Source organism: Symphalangus syndactylus, chromosome 15, assembly GCF_028878055.3.
Source record: "Symphalangus syndactylus isolate Jambi chromosome 15, NHGRI_mSymSyn1-v2.1_pri, whole genome shotgun sequence".
Classification (NCBI taxonomy): domain Eukaryota; kingdom Metazoa; phylum Chordata; class Mammalia; order Primates; family Hylobatidae; genus Symphalangus; species Symphalangus syndactylus.
In genome coordinates this window covers 78,309,900-78,333,666 of record NC_072437.2, presented here as the reverse complement: position 1 = coordinate 78,333,666, position 23,767 = coordinate 78,309,900, and the positions used below count along the sequence as shown (strand labels likewise).

Genomic DNA, 23,767 nt, shown 5'->3' with positions numbered 1-23,767 from the left:
ACCTAGAGATGGAGATTTAAAAAAATTTTGACATATGCATTTACTTAATCTGTGTTATAAACTGTTATAGCAGAAAGGACTTTGGTGGATTTTAGAGGCCTAGCTGTATATTACAGTTTTAGAGAGAGTCCTTATTTAGGAAACAAGAATTCTAGTTTTAGTTCTGTTTTGCTTGTGGACTGTAAGAATTTGACCACCCCAATTTACTAATTAAAAATGGAATCATTGATTTAGATCTTCAGTCTTGTCTATTACTGAAAAAATTGTAAGATACCTGGGCTTTGTAATCAAAGCTTATAAGAATCTTTGATATCTACAGGTGCTCCCTCTGGATCAGGTATCAGAAAATGTATTCTCTTTTTTTTTTTTTTTTTTTTTTTTTGAGACGGAGTCTCGCTCAGAAAATGTATTCTCAAGAATCACCTTGATGCGGAAGGGTATATAAGTACACGGGAGAGGAAGAGGAGCAGGAAAGATTCTTGACAGAGAATCAAAGGCATGATTAAGCCAGTAATATGCTTTTCTTTACTTACACATTTTCAGTTTATGGACTTCTCTATAGAAATAAGCAAAAGCTACATGCCAGAGCAAAAGTGTCTTTTTCTGCCGCAATAAGTGGCTTAGTGATTGTGGGGAGCCATTTCAGTTTTGATTTATTACTATTAGTTGTTAGTATGTACATAAGGTGTGGGTATGTTGATTGCTTGTCCTGATTTTTTAGATTTCTGAAAGACAACTGTTAAAGCACAGTAGCAGTGTGGAAGTGCTGGTACGAAAAGGTACATGATAGCAGTGGAAAAGAAAGTGAAACTTAAATTTACCTAGACGTATTCACACTGGCCATTGGCACAATGTCATTTTGCATTTATGAACAAATGGGTTTTGAAATAGCCTTCTGGAACCTAATCTTTTACAGAGAAACTTCTGTTATCAGCAAACATCCTTGATTCTGGTTATATTTTCTTACTCTGGTTTTTCAAACTTATGATAATAGTTTCCTCTTTATCAGGAGTACGTCAGTTATTCTTTTTTAAATAAAGGATATTTGTAGAAGTAGCTTAAATATCTAATGATATTTATTTATTGAACACAGAGTCTCATTCTGTAATGCAAGCTGGAGTACAGTGGCAGTCATGGCTCACTATGGCCTTGAACTCCTGGGCTCAAGCGATCCTCCTGCCTCAGCCTCCTGAGTAGCTAGGATCACAAATGCACACACACCAACACAGCCAGCTAATTTTTTATTTTTTGTAAAGACGAGGTCTTGCTATGTTGCCCCAGCTGGTCTTGAACTTGCAGTCTCAAGTGACTCCTTCCCCACCAGCCTCCTAAAATGCTGGTGTTACAGGTGTAAGCCACCGTGCCTGGTCTGATAAGATATTTAAAACAGTTATTTGTCATCAGTATAATCCTTTTTGTCATCACTGTGGGCACACAGGTTTGGGAGGTACAGAAGAAATTTTAGCCAATGGTTATTTCCCCAGAAGAGGTTTTGCTTCAGTTGTCTTGGTGCCTGGCACATTGCCTTGCAAATAATTGGTACTCAAACATGTATTCAGTTGAATTAAGGGGACACAGTTTTCAAATGTAAGACAATGTACTACAATTCATGGTAAATTGGTTCTACAGGCAGTAATTGCTGTGTTTTTGAAGGGAGCAGTCCTTGTAGTTTGAGGCATAGATGTTGGGAGGCTTTGTGAAATAAATGGGGCTTGAGCATTGAATGGAAAAGATGGGATTGAATGCTGGCAAGTAGAAGATGGGTGTGTTGCAGGCATGGGAAATAACAGAAGTTGAGAAAAGAGGCAAGATTGAATAGTTTCTGTGGAGGAACATAAGGCAGGTCTACTATAGAGGAATTGGGTTGGATAATAATTTAAGGAAAAAGGTATTATAAATAATAATAAGTACAAGGCCAAATGTATCCATCTGTGATCAATTTATATCAAAACACTTTTTTTTCCCTCTTCTAGGTATGGTACATTGCTCAAAAACCACCTGAATGTGCTAAAAATACTTTCCCAGTGTTAGAGTTAAACTTCCTGTTAAAAGGGAGTGGATGAGAATGGGAAATTTGCTGGGTTGGAATTTAGTGTAGTGAGTAGAAATATCGTCTGAATTGGATTCTTAATTCTTATTTTATTTTGAGTTCTTGCTAGGAAAATCACAGTCATCCATGATGACCCCTAAAGCCTAGAACACATAGGGACTTGGCTTTACAGAAATTAGGAAACCGATTAAGTGATTTGGCTGGCACATACTAGCTGGATTTACGTTTTCAGGGAAACTGATTCACTAGGTCAGCTTCATCCCCAGACTTGTCTCTTTAAAATTATTAGGAAATTACTGGCCATCCTTTCCTTGGAGTCAACTTCTTTTTTAAAGTGTTTGTATTAAAACTGTAAATGCTAATTCAAAGAACTAGACGTTATTTAATGTGATTATTTTTATATTTTTCTTTTCAGGCCACATTTATGGCCATAATCATTTGATGAAAATGTAGTAAGATTGTGATAAACACCTAAAGAATTTTTTCCTTTTGTTAGTATTGATAACTTTTTTTTTAAATAGGCAAACATCTTTGGCAGACATTTTAAAAGCCTTTGTCCCTACCCTGTGAAATTGTTTTCACTACTAAGTTGCGTTTCTGTTTTTCTACTATTGTAAAGTGCAGTTCTTTGCATGTTCTAATTTGCCATGACGTGGTCAAGCGCTGTTTCCTTCCTGTTGCTTGCAAGCCTATGCTAGAGATAAGGATACATTTCAGTGCATTAAAAAAGAAGCCACTGAAGACAAGCTTAAGCATGGTAATTTTTAAAACATTTTACTTATCAGAAGACTTTTTAAAGAACAGAAAGAGTGGGCTTTAATTTCTGCTTATTTTTAAAAGATTTAAAAATAGTTCTTACTAAACTTTAAATGTATTTGATTTTAAATCCTTATATAAATCCTCTTAAAGGTGAAAATATATACGTTATGAAATTACTCATTGGGTAGCAGTTTCTATGTATGTGCTTTGCTGAGTTGGTGAAAAGAAGGAAATTGTTTATATATCCTTTATTGCAATTACAAGCCTCATTATTGCTGGGATTTTTTGGCCTTTTTTTTTTTAATATTGAGTACTTAAACAGTAGTTTAACTGGAGAGTGGGGGAGAGAGGCATAATTTTCAGTAGTGACAGATGATCTTAGCAGGAGCAAACTCTTCAAAGAAAATATGTAACTTTTTAAAAAGAGCGTATGTTCATTAGTCGTGTCGATTTTATTTAAAAACATTAATAATAAAAAAATGCTTTGGCGATACTGCCCTCTGTATCAGTTATTATATCCTAAGTGAGTGATTGCTTTTTCATAACTAATCTAAGCTTTTGTTTTTTAGGCCAAGAAGCTTGAGAGAAGAAAAATTTCAGAAAAAATTGTCTCAATTTGACTAGAATATCAATGAACCAGGAAAACTGAAGCACCCTCCCTAAAGAAAACTTGGGTATATAATTACTCCACAGACAGAGCTGAGGGTTTTTTACCCAAATCAGTCACTGGATTTTGCTGCCTGATACATGAATCTGTTTGGAGTTTTTCTCATGTGGATGTAAGGGGAATGCTTTATTATGGCTGCTGTTGTCCAACAGAACGACCTAGTATTTGAATTTGCTAGTAACGTCATGGAGGATGAACGACAGGTATGAGATCCAGAGAAAATTTCATTTTAATGACTTTATTATGGTTTTTCTATTCATATCAGAAAATTATTTCCTTTAAAAGACAATGAGAGAAACTTTATTAAAAGTAAAAATTTATAATGAAATATTTGGAGGAATTATGATACTATGTTTTAAGCACCAGTTAATTCATTAAGAATAAGTCTTATCCTTAGCTTTGATATGGTAACAAGGAAGTAATACCTTTGGGATTCACCTTGTTTTTTGGTAAAATGAGACTTAACACTAAATGCCTTAAGTAATTATTTTTAAGTACTTTGAAAAGTTCTAGAGAATATACTGCCTTTTAATGTATGTGGTTAATTAATATTTGTAATCGTGGGCTACTTCAAGTAGATGAGACAACGTTAGCAGTCCCATAATCATACATCATTTCAGTCCAAAGCATGTGACTCTGAGGAAGTTACTTAACTTCTCTAGATCTAGATTTCATCATCTGCAGAATGAGGGGATTGAACTGAAGAATTTCTAAATCGGCTTTCAGTGAATTTATATAAGATGTGCAAATTACTGTTTTCAGTATATAAAAAAGATCTAGGAGATACTGAGTAAAGGATCTAAGATTAATTTTAGTCTCCTTCCCCCCTCCCCACAACACACACACACACACACAAAAGAAGTGGAACGAGGCTAGAGTTTCTTGGGACTTTACAATTAACTTCATTTTAAACAAGTTACATAGGGAATGTAAGACATGATATGGGAGAAATAGTGTATGTGTTGGAGAGACTCAGACAGGGTACTAAGAAAAATATTTTGAGAACCAACCGAAAGTTGATTTATTACTGAAATAAGCCTAATGCTAAACACCTAATTTTAATAGGCCAATTATAATATGTAATGCCTTTATTCTGGAAACATAGTTACTACAAATAATAAAATTCTTACTTTTGGTAGAGTGAATTTAATGATTTTTATAAAATTAAAATTTTTTTAGCTGTGTTGTCCATTGAAGTGGCAGAACAAGAAGTTTATAAATAAACCTACAAAAGGTGAGGATTTGGATTAAGTTGCCTTAATATCAGGATGAGCTTTGACTAGGGAGGATAAAAGGTTCAGAGAGAGAATTGCTTGGTCTTGATTAAAAATATATTAATAGTGATATGGATTTAATCTAGAGACAATAGAAAAGATATTTTAGGAAGAAAGGTGTTTTGAATTTGGTTTAAGACAGGATGTTTGTGTGTATATTAAGGTTTGAAACAGTGTGTTTACTATGCAGCGCTTTTAAATGAAAGATGCTGTTACAGATGCTAGGCTTGATGTGGTGAGGTTTGATCTCGGGATGTAGCAGCAGAGGACAAAGCCCTAAGCCACTGACTAATATGCTCTAGTTATAGTGGATTTGACACTCTTTGGAACATGAGAGAAGTGAATTTTACATTATGGTACCATATTCATACATATGTCTACATAGCCTAAAAAAAGGTTTTGCAAAACAACAATTATACACTTACTATGTATGATATACATAGTTTGTTTTGCAGAGGTTATTTATGTTTTTGGAAAGGGAGATGGTACTGTTAGCTTAACATCAGCATGTACATATATGTATTTTCTTAAGTTATTTATTTTTGTCTAACAAAATGAATCTATATTTTGTACAGGTATTATAAGGATTTTATAAGTATTAACCATGTAAGGTAAATACTAATACCCATTTTATAATGAGGAAATTGAGATATCAAGAGGTTAAGTCACTTTCCTGGAATCACACAGCCAGTAAATAGTAGAGCCACAATTTGAACTCAGCCGGTTTGATTCTCACTAATGATGTTTTATATATTCTTGCAATAATGTGTGCCAGTCTTACTGTGTTACAATCAGCATCAAAATGTTTACAACTCTTGGTGAGTTTTGGTGTCTTCAGTCTGTGGCCATCAGCTTAGCAAATGTAACTGCTTTGCAGGAGGGTAGATCCAGTGCTGTTGGTGATATTAGCATCTTATCTAACCTAGGGCTCTACCTCCCTGTTTGCTTATTAGGTTAATTTGTTTTTAATGGAAAAGCAATAACGTGCCATTTGTATTAATAAAAGAAGTCACCTAATACAAAGATACATAAAATAACTAGTGAAAAATCTCTCTTCACCCTTACTCCTAATCTTATTTTCCTTCCAAAGAAGAAACTAGTATTAAGTATTAATATTTTGTGTGTAATTTTTTAGAAAAATGTCTGAACAAATGAACATATATATATACAAAACTGCATACAGAGGTTGCTTTTAAGACACAAATGAAGTTATGCTAAATCTTTTTTGTCTCATTTGTTTTCACTTAATGTATTATAAATACTTGTGTGTATGTTGATTCTACATCATTTACTATTTTACATCATGAGCAGCCCATTATTTATTTTACAGTTCCTGATCATGGCTGTTATCAGCGTTTTGCTGTGATGTACAATATTGCAGTGAACATCCTTGTTTGGAAGGCAGTAGATCTACCTAGTAGTGGTGGTGGTTAAGAGCTCAGTTACTGAAGTTGAAATGCCTGGGTTGAATCTTGGCTCCGCTGCTTATTATCTCTGTGACTTTGGGCAAGTTACTCAACCTTTCTGTGCCTTGGTTTCCTCATCTGCAAAATAGGGATGAAAATAATAGAACCTAAATTATAGGATTCCTGTGAGAATTAAATGAGTTGATGTTTCTAAAGCTTTTAGAACTATGTCTGGCTCATAGGTAATATTTACTGAGCACTATAATTTTGTCATTACGTGTGTGTGTGTGTGTAGTGTATCTTTGTACACTTATGTGATTATATCTGTAGGGTTATTAAAAACAATTACTGAGCTTACTAAAAATATAAATACAAATAATTCTTTTAAAAGGCTGTTACGTGGACGTAAAGATGGAAATAGACACTGGGGACTACTAGATGGGGGAAGGAAGGAAGCAGGCAAGGGTTGAAAAACTGTTGGGTGCTGTGCTCACTGCCTGGGTGATAGGATCAATCATACCTCAAATCTCAGCCTCACCCATGTAACAAGCAATATACTCATGTAACAAACCTGCACATATACCCCCTGAATCTAAAATAAAAGTTGCGGGGGTGAAGAGGAGCTGTGTTAATTTCTACTACTACTAATAGTGTATTTCCCAAACCATTATCAACAGAAGTCCTTTTTTTTTTTTTTTTGGCCAGTCTTTAGGGTGGAAGTGACATTTTACTATTTTAATTTGCGTTTCCTTGACTACTAGTGGTGAAGTGGTTTACTTGTAAATTTTATTTATTGTCAGAGTTTTCTTTGATTTACTTAATATATCCTTTTGCCCAGTGGGAATTCTTTAAATATTATAGTCATTACATTAGAATCATTGATATTTACTCCCAGTCTAGTATTGTCTTTTAACAATGTGATATCTTGTGCGCTATAGAAATTTTAAATTTTTTAATAAAATGCATCAGTATTACAAATTAATAATATTAGTTTTGGGGCTTTTCTTGCCTTCTGCTTAGGAAAGCTTTCTTCACTCCTGTTACTCCTAAAATTAGTATATACTCTCTTTACATTTTCTTTTCTTTCTTTCTTTTTTTGAGACTGAGTCTCGCCTCGTCACCCAGGCTGGAGTGCCGTGGCATGATCTCGACTCGCTGCAACCGCCGCCTCCCAGGTTCAAGCAATTCTCCTGCCTCAGCTTCCCAAGTAGCTGGGACTACAGACACGCGCCACCACACCCAGCTAATTTTTGTATTTTTAGTAAAGACAGGTTTTCACCATGTTGCCCAGGATGGTCTCCATCTCTTGACCTTGGGATCTGCCTGCCTCGGCCTCCCAAAGTGCTGGGATTTCAGGCATGAGCCACTGCCCCCGGCCTATATTTTCTTCTAGTATCTTTCACAGGTTTGGCTCCTCAGTCCATCTGCAGTTTATTTTTGTATGATGTGAGGTATTCATGATTTGAAGATTCTTCTCCCACTCCCACAAATAGTGGTGTTAGCCCTTCACGGAACATTGATTGAATGTTTTATGTTTTTCACACTTAAACTGCCACCTTTGTTAATACTAAATTACCATATGTACAGGCTTCAGTTTTGAACTTCCTAGTGTATTCTACTTCATTGAACTGTGTTTATATTGTGCCAGTATCACATTGTTTTCATTAGAATCATTTTATAGATTTGATATCCGATAGGATATCCTCCTCCCCCCAAATTGGAATAGGATTTTGAATGAATTTTAGAGTTAGCTTGTTAAGCTACATTAAAACACCATTGGGATTTTAACTTTTTAAAGTTAAAAAGTATTTATGACTTTTAAAATAATGTATTCCGTTTTGGCTGTTTATAAAATCACTGAAGACACCAGATTAGAATATATTTTTTGTTTTCCGTTATGGTCTAGGTTATAAATATATATTAGTCTAAAGAAACTGACACTATTAATAGAGTTGCCAGCATTTTGATTATCTTCCCTTATTCAGTTCATATTTTACAGAATTGCTTGGCACTCTTGAGTGGAGATGGCAGGGGTCATGGCGGGGGTGTTGGAAAGGAAATATTAATGCTGTTGATGCTGACAATTTAAAACTCTGTTCTTGCTGTCTGTTCTAAACTGGGAATATTTGTAGCTGAGAATGAAGCACTTCTGTGGGAGAGCAACCCCATCAGTATTGAGTGCAATATCCCTTTATGCAATGGTGCTTTGGTTTGATCTTAACAAGCGTGTTAGCATGGTGAATGTATGAGAAGAAGAAGCAAGCAGAAGTCTATGGATACAAGTTTCTAAAGAGAAGGAGACCTATTTACTTGAATGTTCCAGGAGTTAATTTAATGAAGAACAGCCAGTATAGTTTAATGCTTTATAATTTTGACATATTATATGAAAAAAACACTGTATGTTTTTTTTCAGTCATTGGTTTTAAAAGTAGAATTTCTGGCAAATCATATTTATGTTTAATAGACTTAAGTCACTAGAGAGAAGTTTGGTGACATGGAAAAAATGAACATGTGGAACAACAAATTTTTATAGAATCTCATCGCAATATAAGAAGGTAGTCTTAGCACTTTCCTCTCTAGGGTGTAAATTGGCTTCCTCCGACCGCTAATTCCTGGAGGTTAAAGAGTAACAGTGCTGGGCGCGGTGGCTCATGCCTGTAATCCCAGCACTTTGGGAGGCCAAGGCGGGTGGTGTATCACATGAGAGCGGGAGTTCGAGACCAGCCTGACCAACATGGAGAAACCCCGTCTCTACTAAAAATACGAAATTAGCAGGCGTGGTAGCACATGCCTGTAATCCTAGCTATTCAGGAGGCTGAGGCAGGAGAATTGCTTGAACCCAGGAGGCGGAGGTTGCAGTGAGCTGAGATCACACCATTGCACTCCAGCCTGGGCAACAAGAGTACAAGAGTGAAACTCCGTCTAAAAAAAAAAAAAAAAAGAATAACAGTGCCTTGCTGTCTTTTATGCAAGCTGCCCAGTGATTTTTTTCATGTAGTGTTTGGGAAACACTATTCAATGTGACACAGATAAATGCAAAGTGCTATGGATACTGAGAATGGAGCCATTGACTGCACTGCAACTTTGGGAATGCTTCACCATGGAAGTTGAACTGGATCTCAAAGGAGGATCTAGTTTATCTGACAGATGAAGAAGCGGTGTTCTAGAGCAGCAGAGTGTACCAAAACTTTTAACGGATTCTCTTGACTTCATTATCAGTCCAAACATCTTAACTTACGGTTAGAAGCTTTTCACAGTGTGCCTGACTGTTTCACACTATATAATTTTCCAAAATGCTTTCCTACTTCCCCACTGTTTGCTCAGAAATGATCTCCAACACTCATACCTGTTGCATATTTAAGTCTAATAATCTTTCAAGATTTTAGAACAAAGCATACTTTTTCCAGGAACTCATCCTAAAATAATTCCTTCAATAATTAACAACTTTATTCTGTTATTTCTGTGTTGCTTATTATCAGTCTCACGTTTGCCGTATTAAATTTTCATATACACATTACTAATTTTTTCAAATAAGTGTTAAATTATTAGAAGTGAGACATTGTCTTTTTTCCCCTTAATATTACCAAAGCCTTTAATATCATTGAGTCCTCTTAAAGATTTCTTTTCTTTTTAAAATCTGTTGAATAAGTGATCTCTTCTATAAAATAGGTAAAACTTACCTGTTGCTAGATGATCTGGGATATATATATATATGTTCGGTTATGGTTCTTATCATATCAGAGGATCTCTGAATGATGAGAGGGTGATACCTTGCCCACAGCTCTCTTGATCACAGAATACATTTTCCCGGGACCTATTGTCCACATTCTCATTTGGTGCAGGGACAATGTAGCCATGTCACTACAGTTCTAAGACCAGAAACAGATACTCATGGAATCTTTTTTCTGAAGTAGTTGGAACTGTTCTGTTGTACATTTAGTGGAAAACACTTCAAATAACTTTTAAAGATTGTCACCGAAATTGTAAATAAATAAAGTGCGTTAAATGACGGTTGTTCACATTTATTAAATCTGGTTGTGGGCATGTGGATGCTTTTGTTTTTCCCTCTACTCTGTTGTATATTAAAATTGTTTTTCAAAAAAAATCAGAGAAACTAACATTCATATAGAGCTTTCTTGTTTCCTTATATACTATTTCCTATATGTAAGAGGATAAGTCACACCAACCTGCCATTTTTCAACTGGAATGGCAAGATTCTGTTAGGTCAGAGATAAGGTGTACCTCATAAAGTAAGGTAGAAGGAATGAGTTGATAGTGTTTAATGTGTAACTTACTCAGCACCAGTGATGTGAAGGGCAGGAAGCTGGAGTGTTGCTACTGATCTGTACATGGACTTAGTGGATCCTCTGTTATTTACCTAAAATTCCAGGTTCTATCTGCTTTGGTTGCCTTCTTTTTAAATCTTGTCATATCAATCTTAAGAAATCCATTAAAAGCTTGGCCATTCGTGAAACTAATATACAGAGGTTGCTTGTTTCTTTTCGGCACACTTGGAAAAGTCTTTATCAAAGGAGTTATGTCTTAGAGCCCCCAGGTACAAGCCTGATTGCCTTCTGGGGGAGATTTGACTTTGCATAAGGGCTGAGGCCCTCTTCAGGTTAAGTGAAGGAACAACCCTGCCTGTGGTCTAACATTTGGCTTATCTCTTTGCCCATTCTTGGCAGCAAGGAAGCTGATAGTTGTTATGAAAGAGGAGTCAGTGTGGAGAGTAGGAACTTATTACTCTTTTTTTTGCAAAATCTTCCTTTAACTGCCCCCTAGCCATCCCACAGAGGCCCAGGGATAACGCCCTGAAATGAGTAAGATGAGATCATTGTATAGGGTAGAACATGGACTAGATGGACTCCAGAAACTTTCAGTGGTGAATTTTAGTAGCTAGTGTTTAGTGAGCATCTTGCCCCATGCACTGTGCTTTATAGGGATTATCCTATTTAATTCTTACAACAATCCTAAGAAACAGGTGCTCCTAATTCTCACTACAAAAGAGTCAAGTGAGGCTCAGCGAAGGGAAGCAACTTGCCTGTAATTTCATAGCTACTAAGTGATAAAGCTAAGAATTGTAACCCAGCCTTTAACCACTAATTGAATAATGCTAGCCACTGCAACGTGTAAGTGGTGAAAAGTAGTTTAAAATATGGAAGAATTGTTATATTCTGCATTTATGATTTTAGCAAAAAAGTGTTACTAATTCTAGCCAATTAGTTAGTATAATTACAGGTAGATGGTTCTTATGCCTGGCATACCTGTATATGTATCTTTTAAAAAAAAACACCTTTATTGCGATGTAATTCACATACCATATAATCCATCTACTTAAAGTGTACAAATCAATGGTTTTAAGTTTATACAGAATTGTATGTCTATCTCCATAATCAATTTTAGGACATGTTTATCACCCCAAAGGGAAATCTGTACCTGCTAGCAGTCATGACCTATTCTTCCCCACTCTTCCTAGCTCCTGGGAACTACTAATCTACTTTCTGTCTCTGTATGTTTGCCTATTCTGGACAATTCAGTTATAGTAATTGGAGTCATAGAATATGTGCTGTCTTGCGACCGGCTTCTTTTACTTTGGCATCCTGTTATCAAGGTTCATCTATGTTGTGCCATGTATCATTACTCCATTCTTTTTATTACTGAATAATATTATATCATATGGATATACCACATTTTATTTATCCATTCTGTACACGTTTTCAAACAACACTTTTTCAAATGAGGTTTGTGTTGGTCAGTTTCTTGTCAGAAATAGAGTTGGCAACTTCTTCTCCCAGAAAATACTCAATCACCTAGAATAGCCTTCCTGGGTAAAAAAAAAAAAAGGAAATTTGCATCTCTGTTGCTTCTAAAAATAACTTTAAAAAAATTTCCCTAACATTTGACACCTTTGATGTGTCTTAGTTTTGCTATGTGATCTTGAAAATTTTTGTCTCCTTTCCATTTCAGTGAACACATAGCACATAAAAGGCAGTTATATAAACAGATAGTGTAACTGGCCTTTTTTAAAAAAGAGGGTCATTTTCAACATATTTAGAGAGTACTGATGAAAATAATTGTGTGTGTATGTTTTAGAAATAGTAACCAAAATTCTCAATATTAGAGCAATTCTTCTTTTGGAAAATTGCTAAGGAATTGTTGTTAGAAATGCTACATTATAATATTTTGACTGGTAAAACATTTGTAAGCTGACCCGTTTAACCTGTTCCCACCAAATGTGATGTTGAAAGTACTGAAGATACGAGACCAGGAAACTTATCAGCAGGATGATGCGAAGATTAAAGTTAGGAAAGAGGCTTCCCTCCTAAAAGGTGATCTTTTAGGTGACAGTTTAATGATTTATTATATTTTATGGTTTTACATGATTTCTGCATTTGCCCCATTCTACTTTATTTTGTGGCATATGCAAAATAAAAACAAGAACATTTAGAACAAACTTCCATTCTTATGTTGGAAAGGAGCTACTGGGAAGCCCAGCTATCTCTAATCTCCTCCCTCCCCTTTCCTACCTCAATGCAGACATTCGGAAATAATGTATTATTTAAAGGCTTAGGTGGGAGATGATTTTTTAAACAGTGATTGATTAGTGTGTGTTCAGTCCACTGCCTACAATTTTGACATAACATTTAATCATGAAAACTGATGTTTGTCAATCAAGAGTCTGTGTGATATGGCATTAAAAAAACATCAATTTGGGAGCCTGGCTCTAGCTGTGTAACTTCAGACAAGTTTTTACATATCATTGAGCTTTATTTCTTTCACAAAAAATAACAGAATTACCTCCCAAGGTTATGAGCATTAAATGTTTATGCAATGCATTTACCTATAGCATGGCACATGGAAGCTGTCAATAAATGTAGCAATTGCTGTTGGTCCCACAGTCCTCATATTAATGACCTGAGATAAATCAAGAAAAAGCTTTAATAGCTCTTGTCTTACACTGGATAATCTCTATTATCCAACTGGGTAAGTGAGGTGATGAAAGTGATTTTTGTGACTTGCATACCAGTTACACAAATTCATTCAGGTTGTTTTGTTTTGTTCTGTTGTCACATTTTTCCTTTGATAATCCAGAATGGCTGGCTTGATTCTAGAAGAAGCCAATAAACTTGTGACTCGGGATTTTAAAAATCTGGTAGACTTACGCTGTAAGGGAGCATTTTCCTTTAACATTTGTTTCGACATAGTTTGCCCTGGCGTTGTTCAGTTTTTTTGGAGTACCACTAATTTCTCCCATACCTATGAGCAGGTAGCATGAATTTTCCATTCTGGGAGAGGCTCTATTGTAGCTAAACTGCCTATATTCAAGGATGCCTTACCTCATTTTATTCTTTGCTGTGTACATATTGTATAAGATTCTTGTCAAAGTCCATCTTTTCGTAGCAGAAATTGCCCCTTTATGATTTTTTAAAATTCTTTGAGTTATATGGAATCTGTATGTTTAAAACACTTACCAGTCTGGTAGTGACTACTCTGATGTTTATTAATCTACTTAGTTTGTAAGTAAAGTAAACATTTAAATCTGGTTAAAATTTACTGTATCCCCCCCCCCCAAAAAAAAAAATCTACCTGTTTGTTTACCTCATAACTGATTCTGTTTACATATACCCACACATACACAACCCACCAATACTACTAAGCTTTTAATGTGGGCATTCCAATAAGAAAACAGATCATTCTCATTGACTCTTACTTTTTGAGATGTATGGCCAAATTGTAATTTATCCTGGCTACAAAAAGAAAAATCTAGGAAAAGACTAAAGAAAGCCAATTGTCATGACACAGTTACACTAGGATTAGACTTTGTTAAAAAACAACTCCACAAGGGTTTGCAATGGAATTTCAAGCGTTATCTTGGGGAATTCTGGAGAAAAGACCATTTTACGTAGACCTTTATGTTTTTGATGGTGCTGTGCAAGAGAGAAGCCAGGATTTTTTCAGAAACCCTCAAATACTGGCCAGACGCAGTGGCTCATCCTGCAATCACAACACTCTGGGAAGCCAAGGCGGAAAGATCGCTTGAGCCCAGGAGTTTGAGACTAGCCTGGGCAACATAGGGAGACGCCATTTCTGTTTAAAAAAAAAAAAATAGCCGGGTGTTGTGGCGCCTGCCTGTGGTCCTATCTACTCAAGAGGCTGAGGTGGGAAGATCACTTGAGCCTGGGAGGTGGGGGCTGCAGTGAGTTGTGATCTTGCCCCTGTACTGTAGCCTGGGTGACAGAGTGAGACCCTGTCTCAAAAAAAAGAAAAATAAAACAAACTTGTTTCAGCTGTAGGTCTAATACAGTGATCATTTAGAAGATAACTATCAATCTATATATAATATACATTTTTTCTCCAAGCATTAATTGAGATGAGACTTTCATTATGACTTAGTAATAAATTCTAAGTAGTTTATCTATAGGATCTTGTACTGGTAGTGGTTAAACTTGTGGACTCTAGAGTCAGATTGCCTGGGTTCAGATTTCAGCTTTTCCTGGCTGGTTGACTAGTAAGTGTCAATAATATATAGCCTGGTGTTGTTGTGGGGATTAAGTGGATAAAGCCATATGACGTCCTTAACATAGTAGCTGCTTCCGTCATCACTACGTTTAGGGGTACCACTGTATTCTATTTTATAGTTTATTATATTGAAAGACTCCCAAAGACAGAGACTGGAGAACACTTTTTACACAGCGCTGTAGTGAGTTTTTTTAGTTGAAAGTAAAATGACCAGACACTTGAATTCTTTTTTCCCCTTAATTAAACCACATGTTTATTTATGTGACATTTATAGCAGGTACATAATCGATAAAAATAAGGATATTAGAGAACAAACGCCATTGGGAAGTGTGAGGAGGCTAATAGAGACAAGTATGTTTTCTTGGCACGGAGGTTAACATCCAAACATACTTGGCACGAAGATTAACATCCAAAGCAGCATCTTTGGATGTTAACCTCTGTGCCAAGAAAACATTACTTGCCTTAGTCTTGAATACAATGTAAAGATAACACTGCCTAACATCTTGTACAGCTCTTTGTAGTTTACAGTCTTTTCTGTTTACACTTGGATTCTTACAAGTCATTGTATGATAGAGATCGTATTCTTCCCATTTTCTATAGTATAATGTTATCTTGAATTTATTACTAAGTAACTAGGAGACCTGTATTAGAATCTTTCACCTATGATAGATTTGTAGGGTAGGGTTACAAAGGCATTCAGGGTAATTACTGTTCAAAGTAACCTAGCTGAATTACTAAATAAGTCTAGATTCCAGTTCTGATTTACTAACACTCTTTTAGAGTATCAACTAGAGGATAATTTGTCTTTTAGCTGTTCGTTAATTTCCTCATTAATCTTGACGATACTTGATTTGCTTGTTTATATTTTAAGGGATGATGGGATAATGCAGAACAGTATAAGGATTTGATATATCATTTGAGCTAATGCATTGAAACATTTTAAGTTTTTGGAATGGTAATAATGTAGATGTTTTTTTCTTTGAAAATGTGCCAGTAACAATGAAAGAAACTGAGGAAATTGCCAGGGAACAATCCCCACATGCACAAAACCAATAGGCCCAGATAGTTTCGTGAGTGAGTTATTTTCAACTTTACCAGCCCGGGCAACATAATAAGACTCTATCTCTACAAAAAAATTTTAAAATTAGCATGATGTGGCAGCCTGTACCTCTGATCTCAGCTGCTTGGGAAGTGGAAGTGGGAGGATCTCAAGCCTAGGAGGTAGAGGCTACAGTGAACCATGATTGTGCACTCTAGCCAGGAGTCTCACTGACAGAGACCCTGTCTTGAAAATTTAATGAACTAATTTAAACAGTTTCAGTTCAGAGAGAGTTTCCTAATTCATTTTTACAAAACTGATGTAACACTGATACCAAATCCTGGCAGAATGTGCATACACACATATAAAACACTAGGCTAATCTAAAAATTGATGTGTTTAATAATTAATGAACATTTATTGTCTCTTACCCTTGCCAGGCCCTGCATGTGATATGCATTTTATGTTTCATCTTTAAAAGGCTGTATGGTGTGACAACCCTTGTTATCCCCATTTTACAAGCAAGGAAAACATGTATAATGAGGAATCTCAAAGAAGTTGAAGGAATGCATGTTACCCAGAAACACACAACTGTAAAGTGCCACTTGTATTGAAATTGACTGACCTGAGAGAGCCCAAACTCTTAACCATTATGCTAGGGTATAAGAGAGAAAAAGAACCATAACGGAAAATGAGAATATGGAAGACTATTAAGTAAATTGTGTTTTATACTGATTATATCTAGGATTAGTGCGATTTTTAACTTTTTCCTAAATACATTTATGTATTACATTTTTAAGAACTAGACTCATGTACTATACCTGTAGTCAGTAAAACTATGATGTTCTTATAATTTAGACCAATGTGTTGAGCAGTGGGTACTACAACTACATAAACTTTTCTGCCTGGTTGCTAAAACTACTTTTTATTTTACAATAAAGAATAGGACCCTGGGCGCAGTGGCTCATGTTTGTAATCCCAGCCCTTTGGGAGGCTGAGGCGGATGGATTGCTTAAGCCCAGGAGTTTGAGACCAGCCTGGGCAACATGACGAAATCCCATCTCTACAAAAAACACAAAAATTAGCTGGGTGTGGTGGCACATGCCTGTTCTCCCAGCTATTCATGTCACTGAGGTGGAAAGATTGCTTGAGCCCCGGAGGTCAAGGCTGCAATGAGCTGTGATTGTGCCACTGTACTCCAGCCTGGGCAACAGAGCAAGACCCTGTCTGAAAAAAAAAAAAGAATATAGAAAGTGTTTACAGGGAGCTTGAGTTAATCAACAGAAATATTTGGAGCTGTTTTGGTGACATATTTTTTTAAAGTATGTGGAGAATTTGGCTATGAAGAATTCTTCACAGAAAACTTTGTACTGGGCTTTGGAGATCTATTGCACAATCCTAGCTTGCTTTGTGTAATACATCAATTCCTGAAATCTTTTAAAATACACTTTGGAATTTAGAAATAGTGGAAGCCATTGAGGAGGGGCACTGTATGGAAAGGAAGCAATGATGTTTCATACTCTTGGAATATAAATATGTTCTGTATTATTTATTCCCAAAGATAATTATTAAAAATGTGCCATGGGGATTTGTTGAAAGGATTTCAACTTTTCACTTTGTTCACCAGTCACCCTAATTTTTTGTGTGTGTTTATCCATGTAGATGTACTGTGTGTAGAGATTTCCTTTAATTTTATCATGGTTTATATGAGGTAATGAAGGAATACCATCATAGTATTTTGAAGATGTTTTGAAGTTTTGTTTCTCCCATCAGATGGACCTCTGCCTTTTAAACTTCTTATTGAAGTGTAGCATTAATACAAAAATGTACATCAGTAATAAGCATGCAGTTTATGAATTTTCACAAAGTGAACACACGTATGTATCAACATTTGCTTTTAGTTGAAGCTAAATGTTGATAAGTGTGGATGGTTAAGGTTTGTTCACCTATGTTTTGAAAAGACTATTCTCATTAAAAATAAAACAAAATCAAATCCCAACAAAGCTTAAAGGTTAAAGAAAGCAAAAGAAATAATAAATAAAGCAAAAAATAATTAATAAACGAAAAGGACAAGGCATGGTGGCTCACACCTATAATCCCAGCACTTTGGGAGGCCGAGGCAGGAGAGGATTGCTTGAGCCTAGGAGTTTGTGACCAGCCTGGGCAACACAGAGAGACCTCATCTCTACAAAAAAAAAAAAAAAAAAAAAAATTAGCCAGACATGGTGGCACACACCTATAGTCCCAGCTACTTGGGAGGCTGAGGCAGGAGGATTACATGAGCCCAGGAGTTCACAGATGCAGTGAGCTCTGATCACGCCACTGCACTCCAGCGAGGCGACAGAGCAAGACCCTGTCTCAAAAAAATAAAAACAAAGCCATGCCTGTCCATGTGAGATTGTAGTAAGTCAGTTTTTGAGAGAGTTTATTTCTATCTGTATCAAATGTTGAAGGGTTTTAATCATCAAAACATTTTATTTATTGCTTACTGTGTGCCATGCATTATCACAAATGATTTATTTACACATTATTCTTACAACAATTCTAGAAGATACTATTATTCTTATTTTGGATAGACGTAGAAACTAAAGCTTAGAGAGGCTGGATAACTTGCATGAGTTCAAATACCCAGGCCATGGTGGAGTCCTACCTAAATAAGAACCTGAGTTTTTACTGTTACACCCTGTTCACCATGTGTGTATGTAGTGCATTTGCTGCATGGTAAAGTATTGTCAGATCGTGTTGTAATAGAGTGAGGTGCTGGGTTTTTGTTTTTTAAATCAAATGTAAAAGGAAGTGATTTCAAGAATAATTCAGAAGTCCTCAAAGCAGTGTCTTCATAGGATAAGGCTTTGGGGCCTCAGTCTGATTTGAAGGCTGGGCACAGGGATTTGTCTCAAAGATGTGTTTTCATAGCAAGTGCAGTGTTTAATTTGTGTGCTTATTGGAGAGGCTTTGGAGTCAGGGGAGCTATTGAAGACTGTGGGAGGAGTAAGGCACCAGACCCCTCTAGGTGTTTTCTTGCCTTGATGCAAAGACATTGCGTGTACTACTCGAAGGTGTATTCGTTTTGCACCTGTCTTTAAAAAGTAGTGTCTGCTTTGGAAAAATGCTAAAGACTAAATTTAACTTGCTTTTTGTTTTGGGAAAATATTTCGTAGGTATTTCATTTTAAGCTATTTTAGAGAGGATTTTGACAGGATGTTTCACAATCACCATATACCAGATTGAGTTCTGCTATTAGAGAAACTTGGTAAACAATTTATATGAAAGTTCTTGTGCATTTTGATACCCAAAAACCTGATGAACAAAATTATTAATAAAGTTGGAATAATGATTCATGGTTTCTGAAATATCCACATAGGACCTTGGATTGTGGTATGTGGAACAAGCAAGTCTAGTTAGGGGAGTCACATATTGTCCTGCTTACATTGGTCACTTTCCTTCTCTTTTTAACTTGATGGTATTGCCACATATGTTATCAACCACAAGTGGAAACTATGTCGTGGACAATGTTGAAATTTGGGGAACTGTGACTCTCTTCTGCTAAAACTTGGTTTGAATTTTATTATTGCTGCAAAAATGTTTGCTGAAAATTTGCTTTCAACATATATCCTAAATTTATCTATAATTAATAGAAAGGGGAAATCTCTTTGGAGCTGTTAAGACCTTCAAGAAAGTTATGAAACAATTGAAAATTACTTTATCACTGCAGTAATTTGCTTCTAGATATTGAATCTTTGGAAACTCTAATTCCAGGAGATCTTCCCTTTCTTGTCCCCCTGGTTTGTGGTTTATTTTGGTTCTGTTGAAAAACCAAAGGGGAAAATAATCTGCAAGTGACAAATAGCAAAAGATCTAATAATATAAAAATGTAGTTGTTTGAATTACTAATATCCCAGATCTTGGCAAGAATAATTAGAGCTGACTCAACTTAGGGAATGCAGTTTTGAATGTTGTCATTCTTCAGAGCAGTGGTCCTGAAGCCTGGATGCAAATTGGACCCACCTGGGGAGCTTTAATATTAGGCTCTGGTCACACCCCCAGATAGTCTGATTTATTTTATCCTATGTGGGGTCAAATATTGATATTCTTAAATGTTTCCCACTGTACAGCGAAAATTGATAAGCACCAGTAGAATTTAATTAGATTTCATGATGCAAATAAAAGATAGAAAAGATGCTTAATCTAATTATTTAAATGATGAGAGTTTTTAGAAGTGTTTGGAAGGTTTGGAAGGTCATTTTTTAAAGTAGCAGCCAGTCAAGTGGAATGTAATATTTTTGTTAAGGCATCAAAGAAGCATTGAAACCTTCATTTCTTTTTTTTTTTTTCTTTGAGATGAAGTCTTGTTCTATCACCCAGGCTGGAGTGCAGTGGCATAATCTCGGCTCATTGCAGCCTCTGCCTACCAGGTTCAAGCTTCTCATGCCTCAGGCTCCTGAGTAGCTAGGGTTACAGGTGCACACCACCACACCCAGCTAATTTTTTTTATTTTTTAGTAGAGATGGGGTTTCTTCATGTTGGCCAGGCTGGTCTCAAACTCCTGACCTCAGGTGATCCACCCGCTTCGGCCTCCCAAAGTGCTGGGATTACAGGCGTGAGCCACTGCGCCCGGCCAACACCTTCATTTCTTAAAAGTAGGTAACATCTTATTGCTTACTATTAGGAGTGTGGCTATTTTATGAATATCTGCTATCTTCCTGAAGCCCATCTTTTAAATAAATCTTGGGAAAGGGTCTGTTTGAAATGGTGTGGAAAAAACTGAGGTGGGTAAGATTTGATGATCTTTAGCAAAGAAACCTGAAGAGTAATATCCAATCTCAACTTAGAAACAATGAAAAGACTAGTTTATACAAGTTATTTCGGGCAGAGGGAACAAATTGTTAAATGATAGACTTAAAACTAAATTAAATTAAGTCCTATTATTGGTTGAATTGTGCCTGTTTGCACACCCACACACCAATTCATATATCGAAGTTCCAACCTCTAGTACCTCAGAGTGTAACCTTATTTGGTTGTTGGAAATAGGGTCATGGCAGATGTAATTAGTAAACAAGTTACACTACAGTAGAGAGGAGCCCTTACTCCACTACCTGGTGTGTGGAAGAGGAAATTTGGGCTGGGTGCGGTGGCTCACACCTGTCATCCCAACACTTTGGGAGGCCGAGTTGGGAGGATCCCTTGAGCTCAGGACAAGACCAGCCTGGGGAACGTGGAGAAACCCCATCTGTGCAAAAGATCCAAAAATGAGCCAGGCGTGATGGTGCATGCCTGTAGTCACAGCTACTTGGGAGGCTGAGGTGAGAGGATCGCTTGAGCCCGGGAGGCAGAGGTTATGGTGAGCTGAGATTGCACCACTGCACTCCAGCCTAGGCGACAGAGGGAGAGCTGAGATCACGCCACTGCACTCCATCCTGTCCCAATTAAAAAAAAGTCGGGGGGGTGTGAGTGGAGTTGGATTTGGACACAGAGCCCATGTAAACATGAAGACCAGCCACCTATAAGTCAAAGAGAGAGGCCTGGAACAGATCCTTCCCCCACAGTCTGCAAATGGAACCAGCCTTGCCAACACCTTGATTTCAGACTTTTAGCCTCCAGAACTGTGAGAGAATAAATTTCTGCTAAGGGACCCAGTTTGTAGTACTTTGTTGCAGCAGCCGTAGCAAACTAATATAAGTCCCGATATTTTATTTGTTTTGAAAATCTAAACCTAGGAAAATTCAGCGTTTGAAATTTTACTATTTCTTTAAAAGGTAGGGAACTAGTTCTCTAGAAGGAATTGTAGAATGTGTGGTTCTAGAGTTCTTAGGTTCTTGACTCATACTTTAGCCAGTTACTAGTCAATCCAGTTTACAAAGCAGTTTATCATGAGTCCAGATCAGCAGCTGGAGTTTCAGGAGCATTTTTTTTCTATTTATGGTAGTAGAGTGGGAAGAGTCTTTCTAGTCACCTGAGAGGTGTTTCCTAAATGTATTTTGTATATACATATTCAAGCCTCTTACCTGACTATTCATTCTTTTTTTTTTCTTTTTGAGATGGAGTCTCGCTCTGTCACCCAAACTGGAATGCAGTGGTGCGATCTTGGCTCACTGCAACCTCCGCCTCCTGGGTTAAGTGATTCTCCTGCCTCATCCTCCCGAGTAGCTGGGACTATAGGCTCATGCCACCACACCCAGCTAATTTTTGTATTTTTAGTAGAGGCAGGGTTTTACTATGTTGGCCAGGATGGTCTCGATCTCTTGACCTTGTGATCCGCCCGCCTTGGCCTCCCAAAGTGCTGGGATTACAGGCGTGAGCCACTGTGCCTGGCACCTAACTATTCATATTCTTATGAAAATCTGAAGTTGGTCTCTTTCTTATATATGGATTAATAGCATCCCGGGGAAACTAGAGATGAACAACTTTGAATATACATCCCATGTCAGTGGACTAGAAAAGAATGGACCATGCCTTTCATGATAAAAGCAAGTACCTCAGAAGGAGAAGGCTGTAGGACTAAATTAGGAATGATCCTGGGAAGTGCCCTGCTGACCAAGAGGAACTGGCTATTCCCATGAGAAATTTTGTTAGAGACTCTGATTGGTGAAGCCTTGGAAATAATATCGAAACTCATACCTCCACCTCAAAACACAGCTCCTTAATTATTCTGGTTTTCTAAACAGAGCCAAGTAAATATGCCAGCAGAACAAATCTACCATGTGTAAAGCTGACTACAATAGTGTATAAGTAAAGGACATGGACCTTGGAGTCTGTTTAAGTTAGGTTTATGACTTGGAGTAGATTATTTCCCTTGCCTCTGTTTTCTCATGTGTAAAATGGATAGTCCAGTGTGTCTCCATCATTGCATTTTGTGATGATTAAATAGAGTGATAATTCGCATAAAGCAACGTGCAAAATGTCTCGTGCAGGCCGGGTGCGGTGGCTCACGCCTGTAATCCCAGCACTTTGGGAGGCCGAGGCGGGCGGATCACGAGGTCAGGAGATCGAGACCATCCTGGCTAACATGGAGAAACCCCGTCTCTACTAAAAATACAAAAAATTAGCCGGGCGAGGTGGTGGGCGCCTGTAGTCCCAGCTACTCGGGAGGCTGAGGCAGGAGAATGGCGTGAACCCCAGGGGGCGGAGCCTGCAGTGAGCCGAGATCGCGCCAGTGCACTCCAGCCTGGGCGACAGCAAGACTCTGTCTCAAAAAAAAAAAAAAAAAAAAAAAAAAAAAATGTCTCGTGCATATTAAGTACTAAAAAATGTTGGTTAATAGCAATGGCAGCAGCTATGTGGCCACAGTGCATGCTATTCCTCTCCCATTTTAATGCATAAGAGCGAATAATCTCTTCTCGTGAAATATTATAAGCTCAGACCATAGAATCCATGAATTCAAAATATTAACAAAGCAAAACCTGGAAGGGCCTGTAGGATCAACTGGTGCTCTTCATTCATTTAAAGGTTCAGAAAATAAGGTCATGAAATCAGGGTTGGAGAAGATCCTAGGTCTCCTGGTTCCCAGTTTTTCTTTTCTGCTACATGTTGCTGCCTTCTAAATCACAGAACCGTGGGTCTCTTTTCATTCTTTTTTTTTTTTTTTGAGACAGTCTTCTTCACCCAGGCCAGAGTGCAGTGGTGCAACCTTGGTTCACTGCAACCTCCACCTCCAGGTTCAAGCCATTCCCCTGCCTCACCCTTCTAAGTAGCTGGGATTGTAGGTGCCCGTCACCATGACTGGCTCATTTTTTGTATTTTTTCCCCCGTGTTGGCCAGGCTGGTCTGAAACTCCTGACCTCAAGTGATCCACTCGCCTCGCCCTCCCAAAGTGCTGGGATTGCAGACATGAGCCACCACGCCTGGCCACTCTCTTTTTTTAATCCCAAAGACTTCAAAACTACTTTTCATTCTTAATAAACCTTTTGCTTCAAAGGAAACATTTTTTTCTCTTGACGTTTGTGTGTTTGAAATTTTTCTTATTAGTTTAAAAATTGTTAAATTTAAACTGAATTTAATTATGATTATTTAAAGCAATTTAGAGTATGCCTGACTGTACATTTACTGTCTGTTA

The 23,767-nt window shown here is 37.1% G+C and overlaps 1 protein-coding gene across 14 annotated transcripts in view; it reads left to right on the top strand.

Annotated features, from left to right (window-relative positions):
* ELF1 (E74 like ETS transcription factor 1) overlaps nt 1-23,767 on the top strand; it is a 125,718-nt gene that overhangs the window by 75,937 nt on the left and 26,014 nt on the right. For 11 of the 14 annotated variants that reach the window (XM_055245365.2, XM_063619050.1, XM_055245364.2 and 8 more), the window contains one exon: nt 3,379-3,679. In XM_055245365.2, the coding sequence (XP_055101340.2) occupies nt 3,608-3,679 (72 nt within the window). In that variant the 5' untranslated portion in view covers nt 3,379-3,607. Of the gene's footprint in view, nt 1-362; nt 2,808-3,378; nt 3,680-4,655; nt 4,711-23,767 lie in introns of those variants that run through there. The other 3 variants (XM_063619057.1, XM_055245366.2, XM_063619054.1) reach the window with 3 other exon arrangements.